Below are 16,519 nucleotides of genomic sequence, written 5' to 3' on the forward strand. Positions count from 1 at the left end.
GGCTGCTTTTAAATTAGAAGGAGCTGTTCGGACCTCATGGCGAGGTGGCTGCCGGTCGGCCATGTTTGTTTTCCGCTGTGCGCGTGTCGCTCCAGGTGCGCGTCCCAAAGTGTCCCGGCGATGACGCGTACCGCGCTTCTTAGTTCCACATTATTTAGAAGCTTCTGTATCACTTTAATTAACAGATTTAAATAATCGAAATTTGGACGTTTGTGAATCGATTCAGATTCGTCCACGTCCGAATCGCGATGCATCTAAGAATCGGAAATTTCCCCCACCCCTAATTTCCATACTGAGCAAGATAGTTATCTGCAGTTTACCTTAGTGCTCGCAAGTACCCGACAGGAGTCTGTTTTGAAGGTGGAGAGATGCGGCGGTGGTGTATTTGCGTCAACAATAAAAAAAACTAAATTTGAAGGAGTGGCGGCTAGGATTTAGAAGTGGCGGGCCGCCACTCCTAAATGAATGTAGAGGAAACACTGTCAATATTAAATTGAGACTTTTTCATAATTAGTTGAAAGCTCCTTGTGGTACAACAAACCCTCTAGTCTATGTCACATGTTGGGGTTCAGATTACAGGGGGGCTGGTGGTTTTCTTTAGTATAAAAACAACAGATCTGTCACTGCTGAAAAAAAGTTTAAATCAAAATTGAATTGGTATTGTCACCTTGAAATCAAAAGTCAAATCAAAACTTAAACCTGACAGAACAGAGGAAACACATTTTTTAGACAGCCTGGGTGGAAGTCAGGATTTAAAAGGCTGCCTCTGTCCAAACAAATTCACTGTATGAACTTCGACTGTAAGTGAGACCTTTTGGATACAGAGAAGAACATGGGAGATAAATTAACAGATCCTGACCGATCCTGTCTGATTTAAACAGTCAGTGAAGCTGCAGCTGTGTGTAAATATGCACACAGCTTCATCCTGTTTCACCCACCTACTATCATCCACAGTTTTTGAATGTTCACTTTTATGCCCTGTGGATTAGCTGCTGCTCTGGAAGCAGAGTGTACAGGTATTGTGAACCTGCCTATTTAGGTTCATCCTGCTACCTGAATAATGCAGGTTAATATGGTGCTGTTAACTTTAGACCAGGTTTTTGTTGGTCAGTGGCGCAATGTTTTTCTGCTGCATCAAGACACTAATGTACCAACAATGTATATGACCACACTTTATTTTAAGAACCAACATGGCCATGAGCGCACAGATTGTGCAAGTACATTTGCAACTTGCACAGTGTTGGTGTTGGGTGAGAAAATGATGACTGCATCGGTGAGAAAATAGCAATGACAGCTGTACTAGCAAATCGGGTGAAAGATAAAGCCCATTCATTTTATTGTCATAAAGGAGTAAAGAATTTAGAAAATTCTCACCTTAAAAAGCTGGAGTCCGAGAATTTGGACTCCTTTGTTTCTTAAAAAACTCAAGTAGATGAATCCTTTATCAAAATAGTTGTCAATTAATCTAATAATCAATTCATACTTGATTAATTGTTTCAGCTGTAAGTTTTGGCATTAAAAGAAAGAGATTTTTTTGGCCTGGTGGGGACTCCCATTGGCCTGCTTTCCCCACCCTCCACACTACATACTCTTATATTACTACTGAAAACTAGCATAGCAGTGAAGATGTTTTAATATGTTTTCTCCAATCTAAGCAGCCACTGGTTTCTGACAATTTTTTCCTGAGGTGGGTTAACCCCCCCCCCAGACCCCCAGTGGTCCCCAAAAATTCTATGTGGTAGTTAGGTTGAGGTAAACTGATTAATTCTAACTTTGTTTGATACTAAGAAAGAACACATCAAATGAAATGATGATATTGAGGCCCTGTGTCGAAATCCTCTTTTATTGCATAAATGACTTCAGTTGTTATTGATAATCTGGTGTGATGATCTTCATAATTTTAATCTAGGGTTAATCTAGGGTTATAAATTGTAAGCTCTTTCCTTAATTGATCTTTCTACCCTTCTAAGGGTGCCAACAACAATCCAACCAGGAGGTTCTACAGGGAAACTTTTTATATCTGGAACACACCCTAGTGGTGCTACCAAGAACCTTTTTATATTATGGTACAAAGAACCTTTGACAGACCTTTGATGGAAGAGTTCTTCAAGGATTTCAACAATCTTTGAAGAACACTTCCTTCTACAAAAGGTTCTTTGGATGAGAAGGGTTCTTAATGGAACCCTTAGTCTTAAAAAGAACCCTTGACAAACCCTTTCTTCCAAAAAGGATTCTTCAGAAGCAAATTGTTGTGGGTAGAATCACAGCCTTACAGGAAGAACTCTTTTGGAACCCTTATTTCTAACATATAAAGGGCTACATATTTCAGATGCTTATTTGATAGTAGATTGACTAAATTTCACATTATTGACTGATTAATTGATCATTGATTAATTGTTATCATCCCTAACTTAATCAAATCTCCACACAGTAAACCTGCAGCCCTGGAGGAATGAGTATTCATTTGGGCTCAGCTGCTCAGTTTTGTCCCTGGACCAGCAAACAGGTTAATTTGGCCAAATCTGGTTCTGAAAGCATGAAAATCAGCTTTCAGAGTCTGATAATCCAACAGACACAGTATTCACTGTTATGGGTTGCCCAGGTTGATTTTCACAGCATAAAGCTGAAGTGAGTGGGAACCAGTGGCTACCTGAAAGGTAGAACATCACATTCACCAGTCATGTGTTAGCTGCGGTGTCAGCAATATGTGATTGCAGTAAACGGCAGTACAGTACTACACAAATAATGCTTTATGGTTTTACAGTCTCTGATTAGATTTTTGTCATATTTCCTCCCAGTCAGGTGATGAGAGTTGAGAGGCTTTAAATTAGAGACATCATGGAGGACAACTGCAGGCCTCTGCTGAGCTCAGAGCAGCCCGGAGAGAGCTACTCACACAGAGGCTCTACAGACTCACTGGACTTCAAGACTAAAAGGTAGAATTCACTGGAACACTACACCAACACCTGCGTACTACTGACAGCACTGTGCCTGTGTATTGTTTAATAGATAACATGGAAGACTTCTATGCATTTACTAACACGCTCAGAGTAAGTGCAGGGCCATTATAAATTACAGTAATACCAGACAACAAAAAGCCACACAGTCAGTTAAATTTCATTAAACTCTTGATTTCTGTGCTTGATAAACAAAAACAATATAACATCAGTTAGATCAAAAATGTCTTTTGGAGACCAAAACCTGTCCTGTCTGTGGCTGTCAGTTTGAGCCCCTTTGGTTCCGACTGAAGATGTAAATCTTCAAAACCAACTCACTAATATATAAGGTTGTGTATCGTTAGGATTATAATGATTCTGATCGTGATTCTGCTTCTCAGTTTCGGTTCTTAACAATTCTTAGTTCAGGGGTGGCCTAGTGGCTCAGTTGGTGGAGTTTGCGCCCCATGTACTGGAGCTGTGGGTCCTTTGCAGCAGCTGTAGGTTCAGATCCCACCTGTGGCCCTTTGCTGCATGTCATTCCCCCACTCTCTCACACCCTTTCCTTTCATATCCTCAGCTATCCTATAAATTATAGGCATAAAAGATTTCAGATTCTTTGAGTGTCCTGCATTCTTCACAGCAGACTTTGGTGAAACACTTATAACCACACATTAAATTACCAGTGAAAACACTGGGCTAAGCTAATGTTAGCAAAATAAGTCTAACAATGGTGGTCTCTTTTCCAGTTTATTGAATATATTGGGGTTTTCTCACATTCAGCTACATAACTCTGACAATAGAGAATATCTCGTCTTTGTAAAACATTTTGTAGCATTTTCCACATTGAGCTGATTGTTAGAAGAGTCACACAATTTGTGCTGTTCATCTGCTAGTCAAGCAGCTTAGCAACAACTGGGTAGTTTAACTGAGAATAATGCTGCAGTTCACATGTAAGTGCAGACGGGTCATTGGTGTTTATAGTATATGGTTTAATTTGAAACTTCTGGAATCATAATTTGAAATCACTTCTTATTTGGAATTTCCTCTCAATGCTCAACCCCACTAGTATGTAGTAGGGATCTTCTTGGCAACTAGTTTTCCTGTTGATTAAATGCAAATTTGAATTTAGACTAGTCAACTAATCTGGAACGCAGTTTATGAATTTATAATGTTAAAGTCTGTCTGAACAAATACTCTATGTATAAAGAAATATTTAAAGCATTAATCACAGTGTACAATCACCACATCGTATTTTAAATGTTGCTGAAATGAGTAAACTTTGAGTTGTGTAATACGACATTGTTTACCCGAGGCTGATGTTAGCTGCCAGCTTGTTATACAGTGTGGCTAACGTTAGCAGAGCTAGCAGCAACAGCTCTGCTCTGCTGTCTAATGTGGCCGCAGCAGTGGCGGGCAGCTGCATTACACCTTAGAGGCAACAGTTAATTGGCATTGTGCCTGAATAAAATATTGATAAATTGTTTAACCAACTAGTATTTTGGGTGCTGACTATTGAGGGTGGCTACGTTTTATTGTGTAGTCGACTAATTGCGCACACTCCTAGTATGTAGATTATGTTTTTAAAGGTTCAGGAAATACAGGATTTGTTGGGGACTATTTACAGTGGCAGATTAATTCACCTTTGCAGTATGTGAGATTGAACCAAATCAACAGTAACAGTTTGACTAATTGATCTATTTTTAGACAATAATGGATCTATGTGGCACAAAAGACTTTTTGTGTGTTGATGGGACATCGGCACAGAGGTCCTATGAGATGCCAACTGTGGCAACAACAATTACACTGGAAGTGTATCGCAGCGAAGGCTTAAGAAAGTACACTAGGGAGGCCTGGAGAAGCCTGTCACTGTCCACCACTGTCCAGTATCTTACTTGTGGGTTTCCAGTCCTTGGACAGCAGGATGGAGGATGTGATTATAGCAGGACATGGAGGACTGCTCTCTCTGACTGGGACATGGCTCATCCACCAAGTGCTGGATAGAGCTGACTAGCCATCTGAGGCCTTCCTTCAAGCCACCATCTTCCTCATCTGGAATATGAGCAAAGGATAGTTCAGGAAGCTGTAGAGATGAGAGAAGTCAGGTCTTCCAATCCAGCTCTCAACAAAATTGTATTGAAATTGCAATATGGTCTGCTGAAATTTTCAAATCGCAAGATGAGCAATATTTGCTAAAGGTTAACTAGGTCAAAATACTATTTTGAATTAAATATTGTGTTGCCTGCAGAAGTGTCCTGGCTAACACATACTCTCTAGACTTCAGAAAACAACTTTGTTTTGAAGGGATCCCTGAAAAAAATAACACATCATAATCGATTTCAAATCCCAGGAGGTGCAATATTTGTTAAATGTAAAATGGGTGTCAAAAAACTTTCATTAAATAAATGTGAATGTAAATGAATGAATGTGGTGAGGCAGAGATGTCCTGTTCTACAAATCAGATTCTACACACTTAAAAAAACATCCTTATTTGGCACAGATTCCTGCAAAAAAACATCACGACACAGTCATATTAACATTTACATTTTTATAACACTTATATCGCAAATCATATAGCAGAAGCAGTATCAGTTGAAATAATTCCAATTAGATATTTCTTCAAAATCATTTAGCCCTAAAGTGGACACAAGCTTTAAGGCAACAGTGGCCAATGATATCATCTCCAAAGTGACTGTGCAGTCATTTCTGAAGAGATCATGGGTCCGTCTTTCCATCCATAAAGTGAGACGTGTGGAGAGAAGTTGTCAGGCAAAGTCTATGTTGTAATTATTATTCTTGACTGTTTAGTACTCCTCTTCATAATGCCTCTCCTGCATTTTGCTGCACATATTGAGAAATATGAATGAATCGATGTCAGGCTTTGGATAAACAGACAGTAGTTAGAGGAGTCGATTCATTGTTTTTGTCTGTACATGGAATTTGTTGACTATATAGACATCCTAGCTAATAAACTTCTCTATGCTGATATAGAGAAAAGCCATTTCAAACTGACTTATATTCATACACTAATATACTGTTTTTCGTGTTTTCCACAAACATGACACTAAAGTAGTAGGAAAATAGACACACACTCACAGAAATATTACCAAGTAAAACAAACATGTATATAGAGTATGAGTGAATTACACTGTTGTACAAAAGCTTTATCAGAGCTGGTTTAGTAGCTTAGTTTCTTCTTCTATATATATTATATATATATATATATATATATATATATATATATATATATATATATATATATATATATATATATATATGTATATATATATATATAGATATAGATATAGATATAGATATAGATATATAGATATTATATATCAGGTTTTCCATGTTGAGGCAACATGAAAGGCTGTTTTTCCATTGAAGAGCTTCACAGTATTTTTCCTGGAGGACACAAAGGCTGGCCAATTTTGACTCAGGTTGTGGTAGTTTCATATCATCCAGTAAGAGAGCCAAAATACAAAAGCAGGGGCAGAGAGGTGATACTAAAGAAAGGAGATCTGAGAAGATCTGAAGAAGATTTGCACCCAGAAATCTTGTCTGGATTATTATATTACATTTTTCTAAGAGAGTGAGGGTGATAAAGACAGAATCAGAGGTGGAAAGAGTCCTGAAAACCTGTCCTCAAGTTGAAGTACTCTTATGTTACTGAAATGTTAACCAACTACAAATAAAACTACTGGTGTTAAATATTCACTCAAATATTAAAATCAAAACTACTCTGAGCATGAATTACTTTTTAACTGTTGATGCTTACTGAATTATTTATTAGCAGTTCAGTTCAGTTCAGTTCAATTGTAATGTGTTTCTGTTTCTCTAAATCTTCAGTCTGAATGATTCCTGCTCTGTTCTAGTCTGTGGTCACACTCACCTCTCCAGACCTGAGCCAGCTGCAGCGTTTTTTTTTTGTTTTGGTTTTTTTGTTTTGTTTTTTATTTGTTTGTTTCTCTGTGTCATGGTTTTCATTGGCCCGTTTGGAATCAGATACCTTTACTGGCTACAACGTGCAGATGAAAGGTTTGATGTTAATTCAAAATGTCTACTTAGTGTTACTATGATTTTAAAAGTAGTAAAATAGATAAAATATTGTAATGCATACAAGCATGAGCAAACTGGAAAAAATACTCCACCAATACCAAAAAGACTTCACACCTGCCTCATTCGGTCCAGTTAAAACACACTGTGGTCCGTTTGTCCGTTTAACGTGGTTTATTTGGGCTGGTGTGAAAGCTGTCAAATGAATGGTGTGGACCACAGAACCAGACTGAGTCTGCCTGAAAAGGCGGGTCTCAGTGCAGTTATAAACAGACTCTGGTGCAGGTTGTTTGTGATCTCAAAGCAATCGAACCAACCACAGGATTTTATGATAGAAGATTTGTGATTTTAGCATGATTTCAAAAGCTGCTAATAAATCCATCAGCTGATTGTAAAATTGGTTTAGGAGGTGATCTCTAATTGATAAGACATGTACAGCCTATATTTATGAAATTCATTTAGTAACAGATAAGTACTTCAGCGCAGGTATTTTCCCTGATTAACTGCTGTGCTTGTGTCCTACTCTTCCATGTGTTTTGTCTGATTAAAAGTGTGTGACAGCAATCCCACAGTAATACAACTGTATATCACACACATGAAAAAGTCAGGTGAAGGGCAGATGCACTGTCCCCCTTCCTCTTCCTTCCTTCCTCTCTCTCTCTGAACAGGGGAAAACAAAAATCCCAGTGCTTTCTTCTTACTCTGTTCTTCTCCTCCCAACCCTTCTGTAAACTCAATATCTAAAGGTCTACATTCGAGTCTCTGTGTGGACATCATTCACATGTGAGCCACAGCAAGTCAGTGAGGTGTTTACAGGTGCGCAGTATTCTGTCGGTTACAAGACGCCTCCTTTTCATTCTGTTTTTAATTTGTCAGTCATTATTCACAACTTGCCCTGATTTGCTAAAAATGCTTATCATTGATTATTTCTTTGTGAGCTCAAATAAACACATATGAAGCACTGAAGTGCTGTTAAACCCCTGTCAGGCACAGGAATTAGAATTTCCCATGTGAGTCCTGATGATGCACTGATGAGGACCAGAACTGTCCAATCAATGAGTTACCTGTCAGTCTGTAAAACCTCCTCCTCCTCTTGGTTTGTTGGTAAAAAGTCAATGTGAACATGAACTGCACCAGGACTAAAACGCAAAAATGTTTCTTTTCTTTCTTTTGGTCCGGACCAAATGAACCGAACTACAGGTGTGAAAGCACCCTTAGTTACAGTTATTTCACTAGTTGTAGTTAGATACTTCCAACCCTTGACAGTACAATACAGAGATCATCTTTAATCTTGACCTTATGGTGTCTTTGACAAATGGTTTGATGGTTTTCCTCCTCTATGTTCTGTTTTATGACTTTAGATGGTAACACTATAGTTTTGTTTTGTCTACATGTATATGCTTACTATGTACAGACGTGGACAAAATTTTTGGTACCCTTCCGTTAAAGAAAGAAAAACACACAATGGCCATTGAAATATCTTGAAACTGACAAAAGTAATAATAAATAAAAATTTACTGAAAATTACTAACTAACTAATGAAAATCAGACATTGCTTTTGAATTGTGGTTCAACAGAATCATTTTAAAAAATAAACTATTGAAACTGGCCTGGACAAAAATGATGGTACCCCTAGAAAAGATTGAAAATAAGTTGACCATATGGACATGTTAAACTAAGGCGTGTCCTGTAATTAGCATCACAGGTGTCTTCAAACTTGTAATCAATCACTGTGCTGTTTGGTATCATGTTGTGTACCACACTGAACATGGACCACAGAAAGCTAAGGAGAGAGTTGTCTCAGGAGATTAGAAAGAAAGTTATAGACAAGCATGTTAAAGGTAACTGCTATAAGATCATCTCCAAGCAGCTTGATGTTCCTGTGACTACAGTTGCACATATTATTCATAAGTTTAAGGTCCATGGGACTATAGCCAACCTCCCTGGATGTGGCTGCAAGACAAAAATTGTTGACAAATTGAAGAGATGGATAATATGAATGGTAACCAAAGAGCCCAGAACAACTTCTGAAGAGATTAGAGGTGAACTTGAAGGTCAAGGTACATCAGTGTCAGATCGCACCATCCGTCACTGTTTGAGCCAAAGTGGACTTAATGGAAGATGACAGAGGAGGACACCACTGTTGAAAGCAAATTATAAAAAAGCAAGACTGGAATTTGCCAAAATGCATATTGACAAGCCACAAAGCTTCTGGGAAATGTCCTTTGGACAGATGAGACAAAGCTGGAGCTTTTTGGCAAGTCACATCAGCTCTATGTTCACAGACACAAAAATGAAGCATACAAAGAAAATAACACTGTACCAACTGTGAAAGAAGGCTCGGTTATGTTCTGGGGCTGCTTTGCTGCATCTGGTACAGGGAGTCTTGAATGTGTGCAGGGTAGATTGAAATCTCAAGACTATCAAGGTATTCTGGAGCGAAATGTGCTGCCCAGTGTCAGAAAGCTTGGTCTCAGTCGCAGGTCATGGGTCCTCCAACAGGATAATGACCCAAAACACACAGCTAAAAACACCCAAGAATGGCTAAGAACAAAACACTGGACTATTCTGAAGTGGCCTTCTATGAGCCCTGATCTAAATCTTATTGAACATCTGTAGAAGAAGCTGAAACATGCAGTCTGGAGAAGGCACCTTCAAACCTGAAACAGCTGGAGCAGTTTGCTCATGAGGAGTGGGCCAAAACACCTGTCGACAGGTGCAGAAGTTTCACTGAGAGTTATAGAAATTGCTTGATTGCAGTGATTGCCTCAAAAGGTTGTGCAACAAAATATTAAGGGTACCATCATTTTTGTCCAGGCCAGTTTCATTAGTTTGTTTTTTTTTAATTATTCTGTTGAACCATAATTCAAAAGCAATGTCTGTTTTTTATTAGTTAACTTTAAGTATTTTTTTTAAAATTATTATTACTTTTGTCAGTTTCAAGTTATTTCAATGACCATTGTGGGTTTTTCTTTCCTTAATAAAAGGATACCAACAACTTTGTCCACATCTGTATGTGTATGGTGGGGTGGTCTCTGTCTATGAACTGCACAAATATTGCATCATAAATTTACCCTTAACAGAGTGAACCAACATTTGTTTTGCTAGTTGTACAGTTCATGTGTCACATTGCTTTAGTGACTGACTTGATCAAGCACAGGGAGGCTTTTTTTTTCTGAATGATAATCTGTTGAACTGCACTGTAGTTTCTTTTTGACTGCCTTGTATTTCACTCATTCTTGAGAATTGGAACAAAACAATATTTTGAGGGTTTTTGATTTTTACTCTTCAATTATGCTGTAAAATATATTTTATAAGATCAAACTTTTGTCTATTAAACCTTAGATGGGGCCAACACCCTGGTAGTTATTTTTTTTTTTTATTGAATGTAGATGTCAGCTCCATCAGATTTTACATCATGACAAAATGTTATATTTTTTAATATCACAGTAAAGTCAGTCATAGTGAGCCATTTTAGCTTTTTATGTTGCTCAGAGTTCTCTTGATTCTAATCAACATACACATTTTAAGCCACAATTCTTATTTAGCTTTGATTTAGAAGGACTACAGAGTTGACATATTATGGTTAAGACACATCTGATAGCAATATTAGTTAACAAATTTGTCTAAAAATTAAAGTTTACCAGTGTTTGAGCTGTATTCCTGCTGATTTTAAACCAGGAACTGAGACAGGGGTCCTTAGTGTATAGCTAACCCTTTTATGCCTGATTAAATCATAAGGTTCTTGAAAAAAATCTGATAGAGTTGACATAAATCTTGGGCACAACTTTAAAGATCCAACATTTTCATAAAAAATCACAAAACAAATATGATAATAATAATAGCAACTTTTTATATCTATGTAATCAGTAGGTATGTTTAATTTTAGATTTTGAATTCTTGTCTGGGATAAGGATGTTTTCTGGTACAGGGCAAGATAAAAATTAAAGAAATTAAAGCATATATAAATCCTTAAATAATAAATTCACCAAAAAAAAAAAATGGAATTAGAGTGTTAGAGTATTAATAATTTTTTAAGTTTTTTTGGTAGGACATGGTTTGCCCTAATTCTCACAATGTGTGATGTGTAAAAGAACAAAACAAGTCAATAAAGTAGCTTTGAGCCAACTTTTGGACTCAGCATGGACCCTGATCAGCTGAGCTGACCTCTAGCAGGCATATTATTCCTTTCTGACAGTGTCTTCCAGATAACAAACAAGGTGCTTTCTACAAGTTAGACTTCCTGGAACTCACTTGACAAGTAAATACCAAGACATTTGTTGTGACTGTATGTGTGTGTGTGTGTGTGTGTGTGTTTCTCTGTGTGTGTGTGTGTCTCTGTGTGTCTCTGTGTGTCTGTGTGTCTCTCTCTCTCTCTCTCTGTGTGTGTGTGTGTGTGTGTCACTCTAGCATTAACAGTTTGTGTGAATTTTAATCCAGTTAGGTATTTCACAGTGACCAACTAGCTTTCTAGCACATAAAGTATTACAAACACACTCTCACTCACAACACTCACTCACAGTGTGTATGGATTCCTTTAGGACGTGTGAGTGGTTCAAAACAAGCCTGTTAGTATTTGTGCTCTGTGTAATTCAAGTTTAGGTATGGATTAAACTTTGTTAAATTTTATTTTTCAATCTCTAAATTATTTCTTGATTCATTGCATGTCTATAAAATGAATTAAATGAATGAATGAATGAATTAAAACTTGTTGCTGGAGCCAAAGGGGACACACACTGTCTGATACACTGTCAAAACCCAAAGATGTTCAGTTTTGAATGATATGAAACAGACAATGGCAGCAAATCCTTACACTGAACAGGCAAAGACAGCATTTTTGCATGACCTATACATTTAATGAATTATGAAAATTATTTGATAGATTGAATATGGCCAGAAATGACCTGATTTTTGTCTGCTTCTTCCAGGCCTTTCCACGTAGAGCCCAGGAACATCGTAGATGATGATCCCCAGGAGAGAGTCTCTGCTGAGGCTGCTATCCTCAACAGCAGAGTCCATTACTACAGCAGACTGACAGGCTCCTCTGACAGACTGCTGGTAGATCCACTCATTAAAAATTAGTTGTTACAGCCATTGACAGATTGACATAACCATGACGCCTGAGTTCATACACACAACACACAGGCAAAGTAACCTGGACACACACCATATATTAGCTCATGTTGCAGTCAGTGCATGATGATTATCTTCATGTGCTGCATGAACCACATTTTACTTCTCTATACTATGTACATTATACATTGTTTAGGCCTATCACAAATGTAGAATCAAATTAAGTACAGAGCCACACAAAACAATGGTGAAAACCATCTTTCGTCTGGCTTCCTGAAAGAGAAGTGATCAAGTCATGAAAATCGAACTCCTTGAGGATTCTTATCTGGTAGCTCAAAGTTAATAAGCACGTTCATGGCTCTAAGCATGTTTGAGAATCTCTTCGTTTGTTTTTAATCCTTAATATTTGCTTACAAAAAGCATCATAAAGGCGAAAATGCACTGCAGGTATCATCTGACACGCGTCTATTGATGCGCGTCAAAATGCTTTCAGTGCGTGTTCTGCCATTTAGAACAATGGGTGCACTTCAAAATGCGAGCATCAGATGCCTTTAGTGTGTTTTGACTTGTGCGAGTTTTGGATCTGTCCTTCAGTTTAGTATGTTTTTTGCAAATTTATGACACTATGTTAAAAGATGTGTCCTGGTTGCAGTAATTCAAAATTTTTGAAAAACCAATTTTATTGACTGGCCTGTTTTATACAGATCACTGACTTCTCACTCTTCTTAACTGGCCAATATGAGCCACAAGTCATCGACAACTGCAAGGCTAAAAACAAGGCTTACCTAATCTGTTGCAGGGCACATGTTGGCCTTTTATGGTGGCTCATAAACTGATGTCCAAAGAAAAGTTTGGTCTGATCTTAAACTGGAGCATCTGCTGATTGAATCCATACATGATATGTTATGACTGCTAAAGTTTGGCACAATGCAAGATTAATAAATCCCTTGTCTTTACTGCCATCTGGACTGCATCTCATTGGCTCCTGCTGTAAGCCAGTGCAATGCTTTACTGTGGTATTGAGAGACGCAGACTCACAGACAAAATTTACTGCAATTTGCTTAATTCTCAACTGGTTTGCATGAACTTTTCTTACTGTGTATAAGAACATATCAATACACTTGAGTATTGTGGTATTATGTTTTGTGATATTGTATAAATTCTCAAAATACTGTGTTGTGATATTGTGATACATGTAAAGTTTTGTGGCAGTGGGACATTTTGTGTTGTGTTTAAGCGCCTGACCACTACATAGCAGTGTTGTTATTGATCCTCGTTTCTGATTGCATAAAAAAGTTAACTTTTGTAACTGAGATTCTATGCATATGCTCTGTGGGTTTTTTTTTTTTGGATAGTTTAACGCATTAACCCCTCATGCTTAGTGCCTACTGTACAAGCCTGTATGTGTTATGATCTGGGTTTGCTTCAGTTGCTCAGGTCGAGGTTCAGCAATGTTATGTGTTCAAAAAATGAGATCAGCTCACTACATGAATATACTGAATATGCTCATTCAGTATATTCAGGTAGTGAGCTGGTTTTTCCAACAATATAATTTGACCTGTTCTTTTATTTCTGGGAGTTTCATTGTTTTCCAACATTGTTTTTGAGTATTGTTGTAACAGCTGTGATGACTCCAGCCATAACAACTGAGAATTCTTCTCTTGACATGTTATGCACGTGAGATCTGCCTCCCACTAAACACAGTCTTGGAAGAAACATTCTTATGCCTTCGGGTTCTATGTATGGAACTCAAACCAAAACATGACATGACATGACTTGGGTTTGTACAGAACCATGACTTCTGTGTACTGTTACACTGCATCTATGTACATCTATATATCTATATATCTATATATAGATCAATGGACACAGCCTCCCATTGTTTTGTATTGTAAATTCCCCTAAGCTATGTTTTCTTGTCTCTGTTGTATATAAATATATCATATTTAATAACAGTATAATAATTTATAATACAACTACTATGTGAGCATTATGCCTATATTTTTCTTGAAGACTCATTACTGTATCTGTGAGGGTTTCATCTTTCTGTCTTTTTTCCCTTCAGAGTCCTCCAAACCATGTGATCCCCCGGCCTGAGGAGATCTACATCTACAGCCCACTGGGTACAGCTTTCAAGGTGACTGGCACCGACCCCTCCTCTAAAAACCCCAGTATCATCACCATGTAAGCCTCTCATCATCAGTCAGTAAACCAGCCTGCACATGTTCTAGTCAGACTTTGGTGAATGTGTTTGACTGCTTTGATTATTCCATTGCTTTTCTCTCCTCACAGATTTGCTATATGGAACACAATGATGGGCACATCTATACTGAGCATACCCTGGGGTATAAAGCAGGTAATTTGCTTTGTTTCATGTACTTCAAGTCCTTGGCTCGTTCAAAGCCACATCTAAAATGACCAGTTTCATATTGACCTCAGTTATTCTTGAAATGCAGAGTTTGCAGTATGCATGCACATTAAATTTGCCTTACAGGACAAAAAGTGAGAACTGAATAGTCAGTGTGTCTGTTCCTTTAGGCTGGTTTCACTCTGGGGATCCTCATCCTCATCTTCACAGGCCTGCTGATGCTCTACTGCTGTTACATCGTCCTCAAATCACCAAAGGCAATACGTGAGTCCAGCAACACTTTGATTTACCATATATTCTTCTGCTAATGATGTGTACAAAGTTATCGTTACCAGTGCTGGGCAAGTTACTGAAAATTAGTAACTAGTTACAGTTAATAGTTACTGCTCTCAAAAAGTAACTCAATTACTAATTGACCTACTGCATTATAAAAGTAACTTGTTATGAGGAAAAGTAACTTTTGCACTACTCTTTTTGTTTCATTACTTTTATTAATGCACACATTTTTTTAGTGTTGCTGTGGCACAGTGTGAGACAGAACAACTCAAATATCATCTAATCAGCATGATCAAAAACATATCTATTGTGTTGTACTGGTCCACAACTTACTTTTCATAAGATGAAAAGTAAGTTGTGGACCAATACAACGCAATAGATATGTTTAAAAACTTTTGATATATGTGGTACATTTATTGTAGCCTCAACATGCCTTCAAATCATTAGGTTAATGATTCAATGATTGGTTCCATGCATCAGCAAATCACCAACATGTGTAATTAGACCAGGATATATTTACTTTCACTTTACAGTTGTCTATCACAGTCAGATAGAAATGATGGGTGTCTCTGAAACTTATGGTCACAAGACAAAGAACCTGCACAGTTGCCTAGAAACCAGAGCTGGGTGTACTTACCCATCAACTCTTCTTACCCCACTCTTCCCATGTAGTGTATTACCATCACTCCATAACTCAAAAAAATAATTCATTGGATGAACGTATTTTAATCATGTCACCTATATTCCATCTAACCAAACTAAGTACAGTCTGTAAATGTTGATTATATAATTTGATCACCACATAGATTTGTTGGGGATATGTGATGTGAATATTTACATTCAATTAATCTGCACTTTGTCAAATTAAAATATTTATACTCACTTAGTCTAGTCAAATTAAGTTATGTTTAGTTTATATTGGTCAAATACTAAAATTCAGACTTGTTGTATGAACTAGTGTAGGTTTTGTCTGTTATACTAATGTCAGTCTTGTGGAGTGAACTAATATAGGTTTTATCTCTTATATTAATATCAATTTTGTTGTTTTGATGTTGGTTTCATTGCTAGTTCTAATAAGCATTCATTTTAAATTAAGGTCCACTAACATACAAAACAGGACAACATGTAATACCATTTTATATGTTATTTAACATTTGACTTAACATACAGCTGCTAAAACCACTGTTCTTCTCAGCTTTCTCCCATTTAACCATCTCCTGCTAAACTTCCCTTTAGTTATCATATTAGCACCAACCTACAGGCCTCAGTGTATCCTCATGCCACCTGAGAATGCAAGCCAACAGTCCTAAATGCAACCACACTATTCTGAGGGATGGTTGATGCAACCTCTAAAGCTAGAGACTGAGAGGATTAAATGGGCTGAATAAATAACAGGTGCATTCAGCACAGTCCATCCACAGCAATGCATGTAGAAGACTACAGAACTTCCAAAATAGTCTTACAACATGTGTGCACTTCTGTCATTTCATCCTACAATTTTTTGAGCTACAAAGGCATGTAGAATGTTTTACCGACCATATAGTTGCAGCACATTAAACCTTAAAACAGTTTTTCAGGATTTGTGCATGACTTCTGTCATTTCAAGCTTTAAAACTCCAAGTGCAACAATAAATCAATAAGGATCAATATATTGATTCAATGATTTGTCAGCTTTTTACTGGAAAAACTGAACTACAAGTCCAAAAGAACGAGTTTAACAGCTCTTTATATCTTTATTTATCTATATCTTTATTATTAAAAAGAATAGATTATTTTTCATTTAAATGTTTGGAAGAGCTCAATAATTGTC

The 16,519-nt window shown here is 37.4% G+C and overlaps 1 protein-coding gene across 1 annotated transcript in view; it reads left to right on the plus strand.

Annotated features, from left to right (window-relative positions):
* Positions 1-16,519, plus strand: part of slc38a9 (solute carrier family 38 member 9) — a 45,163-nt gene that overhangs the window by 4,355 nt on the left and 24,289 nt on the right. Inside the window, exons 2-6 of the mRNA XM_084745661.1 lie at positions 2,799-2,936; positions 11,921-12,050; positions 14,131-14,249; positions 14,358-14,421; positions 14,604-14,697. Coding sequence (XP_084601787.1) covers positions 2,839-2,936; positions 11,921-12,050; positions 14,131-14,249; positions 14,358-14,421; positions 14,604-14,697 — 505 coding nt within the window. The 5' untranslated portion in view covers positions 2,799-2,838. The remainder of the gene's footprint in view (positions 1-2,798; positions 2,937-11,920; positions 12,051-14,130; positions 14,250-14,357; positions 14,422-14,603; positions 14,698-16,519) is intronic.

The sequence above is a fragment of the Lutjanus erythropterus genome, chromosome 20 (assembly GCF_056507025.1).
Source record: "Lutjanus erythropterus isolate fLutEry1 chromosome 20, fLutEry1.hap2, whole genome shotgun sequence".
Classification (NCBI taxonomy): domain Eukaryota; kingdom Metazoa; phylum Chordata; class Actinopteri; order Lutjaniformes; family Lutjanidae; genus Lutjanus; species Lutjanus erythropterus.